General features: G+C 42.7%; 1 protein-coding gene across 1 annotated transcript in view; it reads left to right on the forward strand.

Moving 5' to 3' along the window:
• TRDN (triadin) overlaps positions 1–9,123 on the forward strand; it is a 292,575-nt gene extending 283,452 nt beyond the window's left edge. Inside the window, exons 48-49 of the mRNA XM_039528738.1 lie at positions 5,136–5,174; positions 6,444–9,123. Of these exons, the coding sequence (XP_039384672.1) occupies positions 5,136–5,174; positions 6,444–6,589 (185 nt within the window). The 3' untranslated portion in view covers positions 6,590–9,123. The remainder of the gene's footprint in view (positions 1–5,135; positions 5,175–6,443) is intronic.
• The last annotated feature ends 13,900 nt before the right edge of the window (positions 9,124–23,023 follow it).

A 23,023-nucleotide genomic window follows, 5' to 3' on the forward strand; every position in this document is an offset into this window, starting at 1 on the left:
TCTTTATAGTACACCTACTAAATGGGATATGTGAACTATAGTACAGTGTTTGCCAAGAGAGAGAGCATATAGGAAAAGTTCCAGCATTAATTGTCATACAGTAGGTTACAAGGCATCAGTTTATTTTCAGGATGTGCATTCAGGTACAGCCTGCATTTCTTTTATTGTGTAGCCAAGAAAGAAAATGAGATGTGGAAGAAATATCCTCATGAGGGACAGTTTTTCTGCTGCTGTCTCTGATACAACATTATAGTGATGAAAAATGTCATTTTAGAGTGGATGCATGAACTGATTTGGAAAGCTTCTGACCTTTCCTGCTGATGTGTGTGATGTTCCCCCACCCCCATTAAAGCACGTTGGTTGTTTCCTGAAGGCCAGACTGAGATTGTTTTTATGGTATCATTGAGCAATAAGAACTAAGGGGGTGAATGCTCTAAGAGCACTCTTGTTATTGAAGAAAATGGTGAACTTGTATGTCAAATGTTATTTAAAAAATTCCATTTTGTTTTTAAATTGAGAAGCCAGTGTCTAAATATCCACCATATGACGATTTGAAGGGAACAACATTTATGCTACTGCAGGAGCCCTAACATTTAGCTTTTGGTATTCAGATTTAATTGACGTTTATAAAGCTGTCCTTTATGTTTAATACGCATGTGTAATGACTTTGGCAGATATATGAAAAAGCAGGTGATGAAGTTCATGCTGTTCAAAGAGGATTCCTGATCACTTTAGGTATCCACCTCCTACAATGTTTTCTGTGATCAGCCTGTCGTGTATTTTCATTGAGGTGTTAGAGAGAGCCCAAATAGGCAAAGTAGCAAAACACAGGCAAATCTCCCCCAGCCCTCCCCTACTGGGTAGCCAAATCAGTACCTTCAGAAGAACCATTAATTTGAACATGCTGTAATTATTTTCTCTGCATGTTTAAGTTTTGATTGTTTAATAAAAATACAGTATTTGCATTCATCATAAATGGAAAGTGATCAGTAAGAAACCAGTGAAATTGTCTCCTCTTCCCTCATATTCCTAATTGCTTACTAATTAGTTGCTTCTAATGCTATGATTTCTATAATGCTATGAATTTTTGTGCTTTGTTGAATTGTTTAATGTTATTAGGGAAACCAGTTAATGAAATAATTTGGTCCAAATGTCAAGTTTCTAGTAACAAAAATTACTAATGATTGTTTCCATCACACAGTCTCTATTTTTTTTCTGACAAGCCTACCACAATTTCCTCTGAACAAAGCTACTTCTTATTAATAGATTATATCTCCTACATGACCTGCTTCTCATTTTCATGCAGTGCTCTTGTTCACAAAGAAACGGGACTGGAATCATAGAAAAGTAGGGCTGGATGGGACCTCGAGAGATCTAGTCTTTGTATCAAAGAAACAGAAACATTTCTTCAGTTTAGGATTAGGGACATTTGTCTTTTCTTCCTGAATCAACCAAACACTGAATAGACCATGAAGAAAAAATCAGATTGTTTTATTCCACTGTAATTACACAGCACCTGTCCTGTAGTCCTTACACAGACAAAGCTCTCATTCCTTACTTGAGTAAGGATTTCAATGGTAGAGTTGTAGAAATTAAAGTTCATGGAATCATAGGATTGGAAGGGACCTTGAGAGGGCATCTAGTCCTGTCCTGTGCACTCATGGCAGGACTAAGTATTATCTAGGCATCTTTTATTTTGCAGATTTTGTATGTCCCAGAAGGATAAAAGTATAGTGTTAAATTGGTGTTCTTTAAAATTACAATGGTTTAGCATGATGGCCCAGATCCTTAAAGGTATTTAGGCCCCTAATTCCCATTGATCCAATGAAAGTTAGGAGCCTAGATACTTTTGAGGATCCAGAACTGAGACCTTATATCTAGTATGCTGTGTTGTTATAACTGTGTCAGTCCCAGGACATTAGAGAGACAGTTGGATGAAGTAATATCATTTATATATAACTTCTGTTGGTGAGAGAGACAAGCTTTTGATCTTACATAGAGCTCTTCTTCTGAAGGTAGCAGTGCACATGCCTGGAGGTGAAAACAAAGGTGCCTAGGGAGTCTAGAAAACATAAATTCCCCACTGGTAAAGTTTGTAGATTACACAAAAATTGCAGGAGTGCTAAATAATAAAGAGGGGAGGGTCTCTGATATAGAGCAATCTAGATTTCTTGGTAAACACAGCAGTATGATTTGGCATTTAGGTGCCTAAAGTGGCAGTTAGACACCTAAGTCTCTCTGTAAACCTAGCCCCCGTGTATTCATTTAATTTGTTATGGTGTTGATTGCTTTTGTTTTCTTAGTGGGAGGTTTAGTTTTAGTTATTTCTGAAGACTACCACTAAAAAAATCAAAAGCTAACATGGAGGGTCAGGAACAGAATATCACATGTGGATGGAGCACCCGGGCTCATGCACTGGAGTACTAACACTAACATAGAAATGGGAAATGGATGTGCTGCTCCTGTGAGCAGAGCACACCAGGATATTAGGACTTAGTAGCAATATCATGGATACAGCAACACCTGGCACAAATGTAGAGTGTTGCCATGATCTCATTTCTAGTATAATAGGTAATACATATTCTGTAGCTTAGAGTATTGTCTAGAAAAAAAGGGAAACAGTAAAACAATACACCTAACAAAATGGATCATTCTGAAAACCACTTCCCCCCTGCCTGTTTTCAGGAGAACTGTTCCTACTATAAGGCCCAGATCCTTAAAGGTATTTAGGGGCCTAACCCCAACTGAATTCAGTGAGGATTAAGCACCTAAATACCTTTGAGAATCTGAGCCTTAAAGCTTATCTACACTTGCTTTGCTTGCCTAACAAATATGAAAGATGGCACCGTGTGCAAGGGCAGATAACTCAATTTTTCATTGACTGAAAACAGAGAGAATGTGCTATCTTCTCAGCAATGGAAAAAGGAAAACAAAACAGAAGTCATTACAGATGCTTACCAGCAAGGAGGAAGAGGAAGAGAGATCGCAGTCATTTGCAAAATGACTACTGTAGGGCTGCTGCTGATTGGCTTGGTCAAGTTTAAAGGGCCGGCCCCAGAAAGGCATGTTGGAGGGAAAAAAGTTCCTCTGGAAGTTCCAATGGAAATATCCTCATATTGCTGTATATTAATTTAGTTGTATAGCTTCCTGGTTTATTAAACTGTTTACACTGATAAAAATATCTACTAAGTCTCCGTTAAGGTGTGAAACAGCTTACTATATTTGCACCAGAATGTATGTATTTTCTTCTAGGGGCCAAATCTGCTTAGTTTACTCCTGCTGACTTTACCCTCTGAACAAGAGGCAGTGTGCTGGCCCACAAAGCATTGTGCCGCCCCAGAAAGCATTGTGCCAGCCACTCAGAAGCACAATTCCTCCAGAGAACCACTCATACTACTGGGGAAGAGGGTAGTCTGCAGTAGCACTTCACAGGGTGAAGCATGCTCCTCCTCCTATTATAGCCAGCCACTTCTGCTGTCTGTCTGGCATGTGGAGAAAGAAAGGGAGACCTGGCTCCAACCATTTTCTTGTGGCGGGAGTGTCAGGCACAGAAACGTCTGCTCTTCCTTCCACATGCAGAGGCACAATCTGGGTGTGCTTTTTACACCAGAGCTGTAACTAGGGATTTTTGTGCCTGAGGCAAGGGACGAGCGGCACGTTTGGCTCTTTGGCGGTGAGTTCCTCTCGGAGGGAAGGACCTGCCGCCGAATTGCTGCCATTCTTCGGTGGCAATTCAGCAGCAGGTCCTTCCCTCTGAGAGGGACTGGGGGACCCGCCGCTGAATTTCTGCCGAAGAGACGGATGTGCCGCCCCTCTCCCTTGCCAACGACCAGTGGCAATTCGGCGGGAAGGACTTGCCACCAAAGGAGAGACTTTCTGCACCCCTCACCTTCCGCGCCCGAGGCAAGTGCTTCACTTGCCTTGCCCTCGTTACAGCACTGTTTTACACTCACAGAAGAAAGATCTTACCCACCTAATCTTCTGCACAGCTGGGGAGGAGGGCACTCTAGCCATACTTGACTTAAAGGAACAAGAACTGGTCCTTCATATGCAAAGAGTTCCTTAATTAGACTAAAATTTGTTGAAGCTATTTAAACACAATAAATAACAGATCACCTGACCTCTGGTCAAACTATACAACATTTTGAGGTTGAGTAGCATAAACATGCTAACTAAACAGAAGAAACCAACTTAACAAGGAACTCAGGAATAACAGAATCTAGGCCACTGTCATGCTGTATGATACTATTTGATTCAGAATGATCCTAAATATGTGACAGTTCTTCCAAGCAATTTGAGGTTTTAAACACTTTTTTTCAGCAGCTACTTTTCATGTTTAGCACCAAGGCACACCCTATATAACCTCTTCCTAAAGGCCAAATTATCTAAATGTCCCCACTCCCCAGTAATTTAGTGGCTACTAACAGTAGCTTGTAAATCAGACTTTTAAGTGAAATGACCATATAAATCAGAAGAGCTGATGATTTTAGAATGATCAGGTTTAGTATAACTTCACCAGAAAATTCTGTCGTATTTTCTCTGCTCCTACAAGAGCTTTGTTTAAAATGACTCTTATCATAGACCAGGGTGGCCAAACGTCCTGACCCTCTGAGCCACGTAGGACAATATTCAGAAGTTTGAGAGCTGGGGCATGCCTGGTGGGGTTTGGGGCTTCTGCCCCATGAGAGGCACCTGCTGGAGCTCAGGGCTTCAGTCCCGCTCCTGCTGAAGCCCTGACACCCCATTTGCCGCTGGCAGAAGCCCCTATTCCACCACCCTGCTGCAAGGCAGAAGTCCCAAGCTACCCACCAAGTGTGGTAGATGGAGAATGGGGCGGAGGGCATGGGAGACTCTGTGAGCTGCACTTTAACTGTTTACCTGTAAAAGAGCTGCACTCGGTTCACGAGCCACAGTTTGGCCACCCCTGTGATAAACCAGGCTTGCACCTGGAAACATGCACAAAGCAAGAGAGTTAAAATTCCAGTATTTATAGCACGTTGGGTACTTTGTCCCTTTAAATATCTTTAAATATAATATTTATTTGCAACTAGCAAGTGCATGACACCCTTGTTGCCTGCTTGGTAAAACAAAAAGAACCAGCTATTGACTAACTTTCTTATTTTTGTATCCATTAGAAGAATATGCAGAAATAATTTCCATTAAAAAAGACAAAGGTGAGTTCGTAATTGGTGATTTCCTTGCTGTAAATTATTTTTCTTTATAACAATCAGCATCAACTGGATATTTTGTTAGATAGGCCATCTAGTCATTTTCAGAAGCATCAAATGTATCTAGCACATACAGTTATGAAGTATGATATTGAGCTGGACAAAGAACTAAGCTTCCTGTGCATCAGGCAAAAAGACCAGAGAGGGAAAAATTGCTTGAGTGAATACACTGGCATTTGTGACAAACCGTACAGTGCTCCTCCATTTGATGGGATTTGGCAGTCAATAAACAGACCTTTCATCTGAGTTTCTATTACAGGGAAGCCCTGCAGTCTGTTTCATGTTAGACCGAAGAGCTAAACTTTTTTATATTGAGTGAACAAGAAAGAATAAGATATAGGCACCAGAAAATCAATTGCATGTTGCATCAATTGCAATTGCATCAATTGCAACTAATTTCTATCTAGTGCCAGCATTCCTCCTTTCATTTTCCCAAACATGTAATACTCATTCTATGAAAAACTTTAATTCCAGAGTGCAATTAACATTCAAATGCAGTTACAAAATTCAATCTTCCTGACAAATTAGGCATTTTATCTTTTGACTTTGAGCTGAAAGACCATATTCTTCTGATCCTTTAAAAGAGCTGAGAAGATAATTGAAAAAAATTATGACTATACAAGGCTGAGTCTCAAGTGACACAAAGGTAGCAAAAATTCCCTACATCTTAAAACCCTGGGAAAGAGATACTTCCATATATGATGCCAAAGTTCTGAAGGAATGATAGGGCTGGTCATTTGGAACAATTTGCATATCTCCAACCATGAACGTTTGATAGAACTCTTCAGAGCATTCAGAATGAGCCATTGAAATACAGAGTCATTAAATGGATGCTTGGGTTGAAGGGTCTTTAAACTCATACAGTGAAGCCATTCCAGGGAACAAATATTAGGACAGCTAGACAGAGTATGTCTAAGGGAAATAATAGATTTATGTGGAAATGTTGAATATAATATGGACCACTCTCAGTTGTGCTATAAAGGTCTCAGAGTGTTCAGAAGATATTGACTTTAGCTAAAAATCCCATTCAGGTTTTCCTCTTGATGACTTAGAGTCTAGTTTTTTACCATGTCACTCCAATTTTATGCCAACGTAACATAGTTGAAGTTAATGGAGTTACACGAGCATTAAACTGGAGTAATACATGGGTGAGTCAGGCTCGCCATCTGGAAACTGTACATATTAACAAATTGTTTATCTTCTGTGTTTCCCTAGCTCCAGTCCGCTTCTTCCAATGTGTCTTCCTAGATGGATACAATGGATATGGATTGCAATTCCCCATTACTCCAGCTCCCAGCCATGAAAAGAGACCTGGTCAACCAAAGACTTCAGGGCGGAAGTCAAAGACACCAGGACAGTAGAGAGACATGTGATCTGTGTATTTTTGAGACTTCGCACTTTATCCCTTCTACTGAGGTCCACAGTAACTACAGTGCTACTTGTTACTGTAGACATGTGATCCAGTAGATCTCATGCACCTGGAAATGTTTTTTACTGTCTGGTGCTGCGGGAAAAGAGGTGGTGGAGGAACACTGTTCATCCAAACAATACTAATATTGTTCTTGAGGAACGGTGTTGAAATAGTGTTTGTCAGATTGTGCAGTTTGTTTGTGCATGTGCATTTTCCTGCCTCTTCTGCTCTTCTTATTTTTCCCCTACCTGTTCTGAATTCAGGTATGTCTATTTTCCATGTAGTGATTTTTAAAGAGCAAAAAATATAAATGCAAAGACTATTTCAATAAGATTATTTTGCAAGATTACCTAGAATCCTAAATCATGTCCTGTCAATGTTCAATCAGATCTCTGATATGGAAAAAGCCTCAGTAAATCTGAAAATGTGCTCCATGACTGGTGCTATTTTTATGTATAATTGACCAGTTTAGAATGAAGCTCACATCTTACCTTTAAGCTGCTCAGTGCACCATAGAAAGGTTCACTAGCCAAACAGTTAATGATGAGTATTTACATTTAAGTTGAAAGCAAGCAATAAAAACTTGCTATATTTGCCCCTTAAGTATATGTAAAATCATAACACCTCATTTCCCTTTCATTTTGAGATCTGGGGAAGTGAGCCAAGGCAGGCCTGCCAAAAGAGAGGTGAAGCAAGGAGGTAAACTGTGAAGATCTCATGAGTGGGAAGGAAATTCTTTTACTTCCTCTGTCTCTTCTTGGACAAAGTCATTATCAAGTCAGCACAGACTGCAGATAGATCATGCTGGCGAATCATTTGTTAGAAAAAGTCAGCGAGGAAGCTATATCATCAGACACTACTTGTGAAACAAAACCAAATTTTCAAGTAAAAATACCAACATGATACAATCTTGGAGCAATCAGCAAAAACAGGGCATGTGCAAGAAATCTTGTTAGTTAATTTTAGTTAATTTTGACAGACAAGATGGAAGGCCGTATAAACTATTAGCTGGGCCTCTGTCAAAGTGCACTGTATTGTCAGTTACTTTTAGGATGGGTGCAGCAAGTAAACATGCCAGTCCTCAACCATCTTGTTTATTTCTTCAGATGGATTAGCTATGTAAAAGAAAAGGGATGCGCTGGTACTTGACCTATGTGAAGGTGTCTGATTGTAAATCAGTGTTGTGATTGTATGTACATGTCTAGCAATGTAAATAATAATGCATTTTTGCAAGCTGCTATTTTTCTTCCTTACTATATTTATGAATTTAATCTGTGAACCATACAGCTGTGATCCCAGCTTCATAGTTACCATCTGAAATACCATGAATTTTAACATAACTCATGAAATAGATCCTCTCACACCTGTAAATCATATATAGCTTTTTTTTCAGTATAGCTCAAGATAACATCACCATAACACTGATGCTTATCTCAATAGGAAGATTGATTTACATAGGTTTCAGATAACTATGTCCCAGAAGGACTCAGGCAATTTATAATGGGATATGGAGTTTTTTTACCTCTAGGTCACTGGGTCAGATTGGTAATGGCTAAAAGTTTTTACTTTCTGATTGATGTTCAGTGGCCTATATGAAATGAGTTCTTGGTCTTAGCACACTCTGTGTTATGCCTCTCAAAATCTACCATCCCCCCAGATGGCCTTGACAGCCATTTAGAAACTCAACTACCATCTTGTGTCTAGGGGTTGTTCTTCCCAATCAGGAAGGGGACACACTGGGGATGTGGGTGTAGAGTGCTCTGACTCTGCAGTAACCAGAGCTGTAAACCTGGAACTCCCACGGTTTTTTCAGCAGGACTTCTCTCCGCCCCACCCCCCGCAGGTCCCCATCACCTCAATGTATCTTTTGTGTCTCACCACAAATTGTGTGTATTTCAGTTTGTCATTACACAGGTTGCTGTTCTATGATTTTCCTAAGGCTGTCTTAATGAAGGGATTATAACTTTCAGAAGGTCAGCTCATTTAATTCATAGCTTTATCCAATTCAAATGGTCAGCACGACATTTAATTTTTTATATATTCACAAGCTGTTGTGGTTTTTTTTAGCTTTTTTTTACACTTGATTTCTCTTTTTGCTCATGATGACTTGGCTATTTCTCCCATTGCAATTTGATTTGGGAAAGGACAAGAATGTTTTTTAAGAGCCCGTTCCTCTAGCATTTCAATTAGATATCAGATTGGCTCTGAAGAAGTGAAACATTTGATCTGTGCTTCAATAGACAAGTGATGTAAATCTGACCATAGACAGTCACTTCCTAATCTTGGCCACTGACATGAAAACTACTGGACACTCCTTGGTCAAAATGGCAGTCCTTTTCCTTGGGCCTTCATAAACTGAATTTATCTGAAACCTTAACAGTGCATTACTTGAACTGCATGGCTTTACTTAAATCAGACTGAAATGTTATTAAAATGTATGCTTATTCTCATCAGTTTTGGAAAATAAAACATATCTGCCTCTGGCTATTGGATGTTTTTTTATGACTCCAAGAATGGGGAAAAGGGATTTGTAAAGGTAACTTGGTTCACCCATGTTGTGGGTACACACAATCCTTCTGAATTCAGGAGAGAGTATCTTTCTGCATGGGGTACGTGTTTGAGGGGCAGTTTCCTTTTAGAATCATAGAATCATAGAAGATCAGGGTTGGAAGAGACCTCAGGAGGTCATCTAGTCCAAGCCCCTGCTTAAAGCAGGACCAACACCAACTAAATCAGCATCACAAGGCATAGCAAGATGAATCCATTCTACCATACATCACTCCTAGATCTACATAAGAATCATACAAATAAATTAAAAGTATTATTAAAATGTTTATATAAAACATATTAATCCACACATAAATGTTCTTTCCAGGGACTAGTCAGTAGTCCACACAGTGGGCAGTATGGCCTCTTACCAGCAGACAGAGAGAGAGACAAGGATAACAAAATGTTGTGACATCTGCCCTTATGAAGGGAACTGTGTCAATGCAGCAATACAGTTGACTAGTTAGAAGCTTCCACTGAGGAGGATTTTGTCTATTATTTTCTATCTTGTCAATATTGTTATTGACCAGATATAATATATATTTTCTGCTACTCTCTTTTTTTTTTTTTTTTTGTCGATAAGATTAGACCTGTGTTTTGAGAGGTCTCAGTCCCCAGAGCGCCTTCTGAGGTTAGTTGGAACTCTTGGTGCACAGCATTTCTGAAATCAGGCCATGAGGGATCTCTGTGAGAGTTCCATACAGAGTGGGCTGCTGGTCTGAGTCTCCTGCTCCTCAGATGTGGTTATCATCCTCAACAAACAGGCCACAAAAATTAGTCCACTTTCAAACTCCTTCCAGCACAGAGGCTTGAACCTTGGTTTAGAGAACTTTTAAAACAGGCACCTCTGCAGAAGAACAGATTAGATACAGGTGGTGTTCATGGTTATACACTAATCCTCTCCAGGGTCTGAGGGCTTGGCTACACTTACAAGTTGCAGCGCTGGTGGAGGCTTTCCAGCGCTGCAATTACACCCCGTCCACACTTGCAGGACACAACCAGCGCTGCAACTCCCTGGTTGCAGCGCTGGCTGAAAACCCATCCCGGCAGGGGTATAAGGAGTGCAGCGCTGGTGGATCCAGCGCTGCTCAGCAGGTGTGGACACTCACCAGCGCTTTACCTGTCCTCCAGGGAATAAGGAGCTATCCCAGAATTCCTGTTCAGCCACTCTGCTCATCAGTTTGCACTCTACTGCTCTTGCCTCAGGTGACCAGCCCTTTAAATGCCCCGGGAATTTTAAAAATCTCCTTCCTGTTTGCTGCAGCCAGGTGTGGAGTGCAATCAGTTAATCTTTCCAGGTGACCATGCCTCCACGTGGCAAACGAGCCCCAGCATGGAGCAATGGCGAGCTGTTGGACCTCATCAGTGCTTGGGGGGAGGAATCAGTGCAGGCACAGCTGCGCTCCGGCCGTAGGAATTACGATATCTTTGAGCAGATATCAAGGTCCTTGCTGGATAGGGGCCATGATCGGGACGCACTGCAATGCAGGGTGAAAGTTAAGGAGCTGCGGAGTGCCTATTACAAAGCCCACGAGTGTAATCGCCGATCCGGAGCTGCCCCCACGACCTGCCGTTTTTACAGGGAGATGGACGAGATACTTGGGGGTGACCCCACTGCCAATCCCAGGATAACGATGGACACTTCTGAGCAGGCTGGGGGACAGGAGGAGGAGGCGGAGGCGGCGGCGGCGGAGGAGGAGGCGGGGGGGGGAGGAAACCACGAGTGAAGCTACTGGGATGGGGGAAGACACCCCAGAGTGGGCATGCAGCCAGGATCTCTTCTCAAGCCAGGAGGAAAGTACCCAATCGCAGCAGCCAGCAGTTGCAGAAGGACAAGCAGAGGAGCGGGTTAACGGTAAGCGGCTTTTATTTTCTGGGTGGAAATGTTTCTGGAGAGGAAGGGGGGTTATGGCTGCATGCATGCCAGCCTCTAGATGTGGAATAGCCCGTTGATGTGGTCTATCACGTCGCGTAATCTGCTTCAGTTATCTCAGCAAAAGTTTCAGCCAGAGCGTGGGCAATATGCCTGCGCAGGTTTATAGGGAGAGCCACTGTGTTTCTTGTCCCAGTCACGCTGACGCGTCCGCGCCACTGTTCCGCGAGTGGGGGGGGGATCATTTCTGAACACAGGGAAGCCGCGAGGGTCCCGGGCGGAATCCACATTGCTGTAAAAGAGCCTCCCGCTGTCCCCTAGTGACTCGCAGCAGGGAGATATCTTGCAGGATTAACTCCTGTGAAAATGTTGGGAGACTCTTTAGTGAAGAGATAGGTAGATAGTGAAGATCACCCTGCAGCTGCATCTTCACTCAACCTCTATCACTCCAGATTACCCGAAGCAACCAGCCCCCCTCTATCAATCAAGCCCCACTTCTCCTTCTATAAGCACCCCTCACTCACCATTTCGTGGCTTCTGTCGTGTTATGCGTGTGGGAAAAGAATGTTAAAGTGCAAACTCCCTCAGTGTAACAATTCATGTCTGGAGATAGTGGATACAATGCTGCCCCTGTTAAATGTTTCATTTCTACAGTGACCTTGACTCCTGGAGTGGGCAGATGTTCCACAGCACAGAGGCTACAAAATTTGAGAAAAAATCCCCGAAAGAGCAAAGAGGACATGCTGAAAACTGTTCTTCATCACTCTGCTCGAGAGAGTAAAGACTTGAAGGAGTGGCGAGAGAAAGAAAGCAAGTTCCGCCAGAGGGAAAGCAGGAACCGGCAGAGAAATGCAGTGGCCAAGAGGAAAAGCACGGAGCGGCTGCTAAGCATCCTGGAGCGCCAAGCGGACTCTATAGAGTCACTCGTTGCCATGCAAGCAGAGCACTACCGTGCTACTCCCCCACCCGCCCCGTCCTTTTTGCCTTGTGCCCCAATGTCAGCTCAAACCACCTTTCCCCAGCATCCAGGTTCTTACCACCACCAGCTGCCTCCAACACCTGTACGTTCCCCAACCAGCCCTGATACCTACCACCACCCTTACCCTCTGCATTCAACCCCCATCACCATGCAGTATATGCACCCTGAAGTGCAGGATTCATTAAACAGCAATCCAGACAGGACATATGCAAACTTGTGACTGTACAGTTCACCAACCCACACCCCTGCCCTCTTGTGTTCATGAAATGTTGTGTGTCTGTCTGTCTGTCAAGGAAGTTTTTTTCTTTTCAATAAAACAATTCTTGGCTTTGAAAACAGTCTTTATTATAGCAGATAGTGAAAGATACCTTAGCCCAGTAAAGAAAGAGGCACTGCAAATCATTTTAGGGATAATAGAATAACAGTGTAAACAGTGCAATTCACTCCCATGCAAGTCAGCAAACATTACTGTTGGCTTTCAGCCTCAAATTCTTCCCTCAAGGCATCCCTAATCCTTGAAGCCCTGTGCTGGGCCTCTCTATTAGCCCTGCTCTCTGGCTGTGCATATTCAGCCTCCAGGACTTGAACCTCGGTGGTCCATGCCTCACTGAATGTTTCACCCTTCCCTTCACAAATATTATGGAGGGTACAGCAAGCGGATATAACCGCGGGATGCTGCTTTCCCAAGTCTAGCTTCCCATACAAGCAACGCCAGCGTGCCTTTAAACGGCCAAAAGCACACTCCACAGTCATTCGGCACCGCTCAGCCTGTAGTTGAACCGGTCCTTGCTCCTGTCAAGCTTCCCTGTATAGGGTTTCATGAGCCAAGGCAGTAACGGGTAAGCGGGTCTCCAAGGATCACAATGGGCATTTCGACGCCCCTACTGTGATCTTCCTGTCTGGGAAAAAGTCCCTGCCTGCATCTTCCTGAACAGGCCACTGTTCCGAAAGATGCGCATCATGCACCTTTCCAGGCCAGCCTGTGTAAATGTCAATGAAACGCCCGCGTGATCCACAAGCGCCTGGAGAACCATAGAGAAATACCCCTTTCGATTAACGTACTCTGATGCCAGGTGGGGGGGGGCCAGAATAGGAATATGCGTCCCATCTATTGCCCCTCCACAGTTAGGGAAACCCATTTGTGCAAAGCCATCCACCATGTCCTGCACGCAGCCCAGAGTCACAGTCTTTCTTAGCAGGATGCGATTAATTGCCTTGCAAACTTGCATCAAAACGATTCCAACGGTCGACTTTCCCACTCCAAACTGGTTCCCGACCGACCGGTAGCTGTCTGGATTTGCCAGCTTCCAGATTGCAATAGCCACCCGCTTTTCCACCGTCAGGGCAGCTCTCAATCTTGTGTCCTTGCGCCGCAGAGTGGGGGCGAGCTCAGCACACAGTCCCATGAAAGTGGCTTTTCTCATACGAAAGTTCTGCAGCCACTGCTCGTCATCCCAGACTTCCATGACGATGTGATCCCACCACTCAGTGCTTGTTTCCCGAGCCCAAAAGCGGCGTTCAACGGTGCTGAGCATTTCTGTGAATGCCACAAGCACTTTGGTGTCACACGTGGCAGGAGAATCGATATCGATATCATCGTCAGACTCCTCGCTGTCACTTTGGAGCTGAAGGAATAGCTCGACTGCCAAACGTGTTGTGCTGGCGACACTCATCAGCACAGTCCTCAGCAGCTCGGGCTCCATTTCCCACAGAGTAAAACAGACACTCACAATGGCGCCAAACGTTGCCGGAAAGACAGAATGCTGGGATGTGAAGCGATGCACCACGGGGCGTTGGAACAGGAAGCGGAATGACCCACACACTTCCTTCCCCTTCCCACAATACTCAGCGCCAAAACGGCGCCAAAACGGGACGAGGTGTTCTGTGGGATAGCTGCCCACAATGCACCTCTCAATACAGCGCTGGAAAGTGCTGCAAGTGTGGCCACACTGCAGCGCTGGTAGCTGTCAGTGTGGCCACACTCCAGCGCTGGCCCCTACACAGCTGCATGACCAGTGCTGTAACTCCCAGCGCTGCAACTTGTAAGTGTAGCCATACCCTGAGTCTTTGTCCCCATCCAGCAGACTGAGTCCCTATTGACAGCTCAAAACTAGATAATCAAGAATACTTAAAGCTTGTTGTCTGCTCTTCAAGAGCTGGTTTATGTGAATGTTCAGTTCAGTACTGAGCAGGCAGGTCTGTATTATTGTCAGAGCCATATGTCCTGGAGTTTGAAAGCTCAGCTTGTGCCACTGGCCCTAATTACAGGCTAACTATACTCCTAGTGGTGGGCTCTGTGCAGCCTGTACCATTCATGATCCCCTACGCTCACTTGCACAGGTACCCGTATCCCAACTAGGGCTGCACTCAGCCTTTCTGTCTCCTCCACCACACCTGAAACTAGATGTTACAAAATGATGGGATTACCTTTGGGAACCTCTTTCTCAGGCAAGAGATTTTGCTTTTAGGAGGGGGGCGGTGCCATAGGACATCACCCATGCCTGGTGAGCAGGATTGTCCCACTGCCACTGACTTCTTGCCTCATTAGGACCTGGAATGAACAATTGCTTTGGTGGGGGCCATGCAAGTTCCACTGGGGGTTAGTTTACCCTATTGCTAATTGAAGTAGTTTTGTCCACAAATATCACCATGTAGGCTGGCTTTTTCGTCTAAGAAACTCAACTTGATCAGATGGTGGCACAAAAATTTTTATTGTCAAGCAGAGAGTATGATGCTCCTGGAACTTCAGAACTCATCTCTTTTCTCTCAACAAGCAGGTCTCCATGAATACCGACCCTGGTCACCTGTATTTTCCAGCTTGACTCTTGAATGGCTGTGCAGGAGAGAAACTGGTCCCTTGGAGCAGGTGGTAATCACATGTGTACATGCAGAAGTCTATATTCTCTGCTACAAGAACATTCTTGTTTTCAGGGCCTATCCAGAGAAAGACAGTTGAGTCCCCTTGGCTTCTTTACTGACTTTTTGCACTTTCTCCAGAATGTCCTGGACAAGGACTGAATTCAAATTTGTTATGGTACCAGATTTAGTTGTTAGCTTTAGGCAAGGAAAGGCTGAACAGTCATTGTACGTCTTAGCAGAGATAACCTGGAAGGAGCCGGAGTCCTTCCGCAGTTAACAAAATTAAGTTGAAGTTCCAGACTGTAACCTTGTCATGAGGCTAGCCTGCTAGCTTGCTATATTTTCTGGTCAGATCACTGGCGAGCCGTAATAAACTAGCCCTATAAATTCAGGTCCATAGGACCCTTACTTGTCATCCCTCCAAACCCTGGAATAAAGCAACAAATAAATTTCTCATTTTAAAGAAAACATTCCTGTTGAAATCTCAGCCAGGATCATGATGGAGTTACAGGCCCCTTTTTGCCTAAGGGGTGGGGGAATTGCAAAAGTGCCAAACTCACTTCAGAGCATAAGGCCCATTGAAAGTCAATGGAACTGGTGCTTCTAATCACTTAGCTACATTTGAAAAATCTCACCCTACAAGCTTCTGGTATGGCATCTGTTTGTCACTAGGACAGAGTAGTGAGCAAAAGAGGCTTTCCAACTTACATCCTTCCAAAGGGGCTTTCCAACTTCAACCCAGCTCACGAGGTGGTCTGTCTTTTTATCCATTTTCTAGAGGCAAGAAAGAGACATGATTCCTAAATATGAGGCAAGTGTTATCCATATACCTGACAAGGACACAAGCCATCAGGAGTTCAGACCATCTGTTCATCCTGCATGGAGGGCTCCAAAAGAGCTGGAAAACCTTTGTACAGCCACATAGGCGAAGAAGCAGATTATTCAGGTATGGGCAAAAAAGCCTCCCTTAGCCATCAGAGTTCACTCAAGAGACGCCTCATACCTTGAATTAGATAAGACAAATATATGACTATCCTTGTACACTTCCTGCCTTCACAACTGGTTTGGTGTGTGGAGGCCTTTGAAGGTCTCTTCCTGGAGAGCCACATCCCCATCCCTGCTCACGTCTCAGTGCCTGCCCTATGTCGATTATTGCACTAGATATTTCTATAGCATTTATCCAGTTAGTGACTGGAGGTTGTATTACCCTCAGTCTGGACTGACAAATTATTGGACAAGATTAGCAACAAAGAGAGTGACCTTTCCTGATGTGTGATATAGCTCATTGTTGCAATCCTAAAACTATCTCACCGTTTGTTCCTAATTGGAAGTACATTTGTTCTAGCTGTTGTAAGCAAAGTGACATGCAACAGGACAAGAAAAAAAAAGAAAAATCCTTTTGAAATCAAGCCCCCAAATTGAATAGTTGCAGCTGGTGTGGAGGATAAAATGAAACAATCCCATCTGTTTCTTGCTTTTTTAATGGAGAGGCACCACACAATGATGGTCCTGTAGCATTAATCAGGCCAATTAAAAGGAGAACAAAGTAGAGCTGTTTACACACCTCTATTTTAAAATATTTATACGGGGTGATGGGACTATGGAGATGGAACTGCACATTAATTATACCAGCCATCTTCCATGCTTTTCCTTTCAGAAGAGGAACAAGGCACGGTAGAAGCCCAGTATTCTGTGCTGTTATATTAGAGCCAGGCTGTAGCATTAAAAAAAAAAGCAAACCAACAAAAATAAAATAAAACAACCTATCATCAAGCCAAAATGATGAGAGCTTTCGCTCTCTCTCTCTAACTAGCTTGTCTTGTCAGAGTTGACATAGCCACCCTTTCTTAAAACAATGGATTGTTTTCGGGGGGCAGAAGAGGGAATGATGAGTGATGGATGTGTCTGTCTTTGACCACTGTGAAGAGTCTCGATGTCCAATGAGAAGGTCTGAATGAGCCATGGCTGCATGAGAGATTTTAAAGCATGTGGTTGTTAACAGTATGTTCTGATGCCATACACACATATATAACCAAAGGTCAGCCAATGAGAATGATGGTACCCACCCTGGCATAATGAGATATCCAGGAAGTTTGTAAAGCAGAGCAAGGAAACTGTAAAATTGTCATTCGAATTAATTTAGCAGGATCATTCTTTTAAACAAAGTAGCAAAATATAGAAATGATTTTTAAGGCAGCAGAATTAGAAAAACTCAAATAAAATGTCTGGGTTTGTTTGTAATTTTAAAAATATTGTATCTTCTTGTTTAGCACTAACAAATCCTCTTCCTTGTAATTGTCAAGCCTGTTTTTTCAGAATATACCACAGAAGAGGTTAGCCTCTCCTGGGCCCAATCCAGTGTCCATTGGAGTCAGTGGACTTCTATTGACTTCAAGGGGGCATTGAGCCAGGGGTTCTGGAATAATTTGTGTAGTGGGGTTGCTGAACCATTGAGACAAACTATAAACCCTGTATATGATGGAAACCACTTAAAACCAGGGGTGCGGCAGCACCCATCGATCCAGCACCTATGCATTTGGCTCATGTCCTAGATGCACTTTTGTACTTTTCTTTTTAAAATTATTATTTCTTATTTAAATCATTATAATTATTATTAAATTATTTCACTAATAATTTTGGGAAGCTACTATAAAAAAAGGGGGCGGGTTTGAGCACCAGAAAGGAGTTCTGGGTTTTTTGTTTTTTTGTTTTTTTTTAACAACTTTGTTCTCAAAGTTAAAATAAAAAGCACTCAGCAAATTAGTGAACATTGACAATGAAGTTACCAAATGCTAAATGTCTCAGAAAATTAAATGCTAGTGTGCTTTAGACCTCAGCAAACAATGCCTCTTGGGTACATTTAATTCTGCTTGGAAATGCTGGAAAACCATGATTTAAGAAAAGCTAGTTAAAGCAGGTTTACAGCAGGCTGTTGGAATCCTGTAGCCTCAATTGGAGAGATGTGATAATAATGTTAAGTCATTGTAATTCAAAATTCAAAATGGAGAGGTCCTGTAAGACTGCAGAAGGGCTAATGTAGCTCCCATCTTTAAAAAGCGGGGAAAGGAGGAGCCAGGGAACTATAGACCAGTCAGCCTTACTTCAACATGTGGGAAGCTACTAGAGCAGGGGCAGGAAACCTATGGCACGTGTGCCGAAGGCGGCACGTGAGCTGATTTGCAGTGGCACTCACACTGCCTGGGTGCTGGCCACCGGTCCAGGGGGCTCTGCATTTTAATTTAATTTTAAATGAAGCTTCTTAAACATTTTAAAAACCTTATTTACTTTACATACAACAATAGTTTAGTTATATATTATAGACTTATAGAAAGAGACCTTCTAAAAATGTTAAAATGTATTACTGGCATGCGAAACCTTAAATCAGAGTGAATAAATGAAGACTCGGCACACCATTTCTGAAAGGTTGCCGACCCCTGTACCAAAGCAATGTATAAAACACTCAATTTGCGAATACCTGGAGGATGAAGGTAATCACTAGCAGCAACATGGATTTCCCAAGAATAAATCATGCCAAACCAGCTTGATTTCCTTCTTTGACAGGGTAACTGGTTTGGTGGGTAAGAGGAATGCAGTGGACATAATATACCTGAACTTCAGCAAGGCTTTTGACACAGTCCCATATGACATTCTGAGCTGGAGCAATGTGGGCTTGGCAGAATTACCATTAAGTGGCTATTTAATTGGTTAAACAACCACAAAGAGTAACTATTAATGGAATGATGTCAGATTGGAGGGAGGTCTCAAGTGGGGTTCCACAGGGATCTTTTCTGGGTCTGGTGTTGTTTAACATCCTTATTAATGACCTAGATGTCGGTATAGAAAACATACTGATCAAGTTTGCAGATGACACAAAACTGGGGATGGTGTCAGTACTTTGGAGGATAGAACTAAAATTCAAAGGGATCTTGATAACTTAGAGAATTTTGCTATAGACAACAAAATGAAATTCAACAAAGACAAATGTAAAGTGCTACACTTAGGAAAGAAAAACCAAATGCAGAATGGGGGAAAACTTGCTTGGCAGCAGCACTGGTGAGATGGATCTGGGAGTTGTGAGAAATGAGTCAGCAATGTGATGCTGTTGCAAAAAAAAGCAAATGTAATTTTAGGTTGCATGAACAGAAGCATAGCAGGTAAGTCACAGGAAGTAATAGTACTGCTCTACTCAGCAATGGTTAGGCCTCAGCTGGAGCACTGTGTCCAATTTTGGTCACCAATTTTGGTCACCATTAAATAGAAAGGATGTAGAGAAACTGGAAAGGCTCTAGAGGCAAGCAACAAAGATGATCAAAGGGGTGGAATGCCAGCCCTATGAGAAAAGGCTGAAGGAACTGGATTTGTTTAGTTCAGAAAAGAAGCCATTAAGGGGTGACATGATAGCAGTCTTCAGATACTTGAAAAGCTGCCATCAACAAGATGGAGAAAAGTTGTTCTCTTTTGCCACAGAGGTCAGGACAAGAGGCAATGGGTTCAGCCTACAGCACAGCAGATTTAGATTAAATCTCAGGAAAAACTTCCTAACTGTAAGAACAGTAGGACAATGGAACAAACTGCCTCTGGAGGTTGTGGAAGCTCTTTCACTGGAGGTTTTCAAAAGGAGGCTGGATAGAGCCATCTGTCTTGGATCATTAGAATTCTGAATCTTAGCAGGGGGTTAGACTAGATGACCCTTGTGGTCCCTTCTAACCCTCTGATTTTATGAAATCTCCTGTACATTTTTCATTTGATTCTTTTCTTCTGTAAGAAGAATGTGGGCCAGAGACCTGGAGTATTTTGGAGGAATTGAAAATGTTATTTTGTTAGAAAAACAAGGCTGTCCATACAAAGTGACTTTAAAAAAGACAAAAGAACAGACATTTTAGATCTGATTTGTCCTGACTAGCTACTTTGTATGCAGTCCCAGGGGCATTTGCCTGGAGAACAAACTACTCTCTCACTTCATTCATACAGTCATAGTGAATAAGGCCAGAAGGGACCATTAGATCATCGAGTGTGATCTCCTATATATCACAAGCCATTAAATTTCAGCCAATTACACCTAGACTGAGCCCAATATCTTGTGTGTGGCTAAAGAATAACTTGCAGAAGTGCCTGTAGGGCCAGACTGTGAGATATTTTAGAGTCATCTGCTTTTCTCCTGCTTTGCTGTCCACATTTTCTGGCTAAATGAGGGATGTCAGTCTCCAGAGTTCAGTACGTCTGCTAGTGGGCCAGATCCTTGGCTGGTGTAAATAGCATATTTCCATTGATTTTAGTGGAGTTATGCCAGTTTACACCATCTGAGGCTCCAGTCCAAGAATCCCAGCTATGTGTATACATTCCCAGATCTGGATTTTGCCTTATGTGATGGCTCTGGGGAGATAAAGAACAGAAGGTGGCTCATTTGTGTGAACTCTTTTAGGGGAAAGGAAAATGGGATGGCTGCAGAAGTGTTTAATTTTAGAATAATGAGATATAGGCTCCAGTACCAAATCTCGGCTTTAGACTATGTACGCTGGTCAAGGGATTGGACAGTCCTTTAAAATAAAGTTTCCTGTGATCCTTCTTGGGGATACCCAGGGTTGTGAGGCATCTTACCATCACCTGCCCTTAACATGAGGAACCCTTGTCTGTACTTACTGTGGGTCAGCTCCCCAACCACAAGCAGCACCAGCACTCCTCTCTCCGCCCATGCAGGCTCCACTGTCCCTCTTCAAGATAGTGATAGGCATATTCCAACCCCCAAGCCTTCCAGGTGTTCAGCCCCTGTTCCACTGGACATTCACAGATGCGCTGATTCCAAAGAAGCAGTACACCCCAGCTTTGCCTCCAATCACCACTCCGTTTAACACACAGCACTTAGATATGATTGTAGGAAAACAAGCAAAAAATTATTTAACAAACAGAAAAGAGTCATGTGATAGCCACTAGAAGTATTGGAAACAACTAGTTATACATAAAATAAAATCAGAACACACATTCTAGAAGCTAGACTTATATAACTAGATACTTTCATGTCACATACAGCAAAGCTCACCTCAAAGTCCTTCCAGCATTTTTCAGACAGGCCTGACTGTGGTCCTTTTTTCATGAGATAAAACTCTCTACTAGCATTCTCCCTAGGTAAAGGATCCTGGGTGTCTCTCTGCAACCCCAGATATGTTAAAACAGTCCTTTGCTCTTTATTCATAAACCGGACACCCTCCTGCAGTATGTTCCTTTGTGTAGATTTCACAATCTCATCAGTTTCAGAATCTTGATTAACTAGTGGCTCAGTACCCTAAAAGACTTACATTGTGAGCCACACAATGACCAGACAGAGAGAGAAGCATCTATTACCCACCCTGCCTGAAAGGAACCTGTCCAAGGCACCACACCTCCTTGTGACGTGCAATTAACTTCAAGGTTTTAAGAACATAAATTCCAGTATAGATACATAACTTCTTAACTATTATCCATACATACATTTCACCTTGATTATGATGGCCAGTGGGCTACTGGCTCTTAGTAGAGACCTTACATGTCACCCTTTGGTGAATTATTGTTCATATATACGATCCAGGGGACCCCGTAAAACTTTATGCATCCCCTGTGCCCTCTGCCAATTGGCATCAAGAAGTCCCTGGGTCACATCTCCCAAAACTCTTCCTCCTGATTCGCCTCAGAAAGTTCAGCCCAGTGGCTGCTGCTGGACTCACAGTGCTGCTGTCCAAGGCTTCTATTTGGTTATCCACTCCGCTACTCTTGTAAGCAGCTGTCAGACCAGAATCTGCTTTTTGTTGTTGTTTTTTAAGCAAAATGGCTTTGATGGACATCAGCCCCCTCACAAAATCCATCGACGTACCCAGAATAAATCTGGTACTAGAGGCTGCTGCTCTTCTTAAACATTAACATTCTCTTTTTCTTTCCTGCTCCCTCCACTCTGCACTGCTGTCATACTGATAGACAGACTTTGCCACAAAGTACTGCATCAATTGGCTGGCTCTGAACGGCCATTACATACGATTTTTTTTAAAAGGTCATTTCAATTCACACTTGTAATCCCTAAACCCTTCCAAGAATCCATTGTCTCAGATGCCCCTCTAACTAGGGAAAAAGAGTTTCTTTCAATTTGGTCTAATCACTATAGAGCAAAGAGGGAACTATTATGTTAATGATAAGGCAGATAAAAAGTTTCCTAAAATTAAATTAGCAAGCGCATTCAATTACACTCCAGCCACTGTGAACTTAGTAGGCAAAATTGTTACCAACTCAGAAAACATTCATCCATGCTTCCAACCACCTTAAAGGAAACGATTTTCTATGTTCAGTGTGAGAATTGGTTAAACTTGGTAATTGATTAAAATCAGCCTCCTTAAAGTGGAAGCTAGTTAAAAAAAAATGTCCTAGTGAGGTATTTGTTAATTAATTCCGTTGGCAACTCAAGTGCTGAGTCCCATTTACACGTTTTTCCTAGGACTTTTATTTTCTCCAGAAACATGAGAGCTCACGCTCTCCCTCTCTGCTGGCTGTTCTCAATGCATTTTAGGAAAGCAAAGAAGAAGAAGAAACCTCATAAATGCTGATGTCATAGCTACTAGACAGAGAGTACATGATTCTATGAGGTGCTGGGGGTCTGCTCCTTCCATTAGGAACTGAAGTTCTCCCCTTCCCAGCCGGTTGGTCAGCATCTCACAGGATCAGGCTTTTAGATTGCCATGAACATAAGGAATACCATGTGCCTCTCCCTTTTAGATTGTGAGCTCTTTGGGGCAGGGGCTGTCATTTACTATATATATATATGCTATGTATTTGTGTCACAATTGGTCCCTGATATGATTGGTCTCTAGGTGCTCCCACAATATAAATGAACTAAATCTAAGGGTATCAAGATCTGGCTCTTAACTATAAGTGATTAAAGTGGACATTTCCTTAGTATGTGTGTGCCAGGTTGGAGTTTTGTATACTTTGGCACATGTAGAAGGGCCGGTGATGGACTTATCCGCTTAAGAAATGGAAAAAGATGTGGTTCTACAAACCATAGTGGTTTAACGTACAAATATTTGATTTCCTCTTACTGAGCTAACTCGATAACCTGTGTGCCTGTAAGTTTTCAACATGGAACCAATTTTATGACAGTCAAAAAC

The sequence above is a fragment of the Mauremys reevesii genome, linkage group 3, assembly GCF_016161935.1.
Source record: "Mauremys reevesii isolate NIE-2019 linkage group 3, ASM1616193v1, whole genome shotgun sequence".
Classification (NCBI taxonomy): domain Eukaryota; kingdom Metazoa; phylum Chordata; order Testudines; family Geoemydidae; genus Mauremys; species Mauremys reevesii.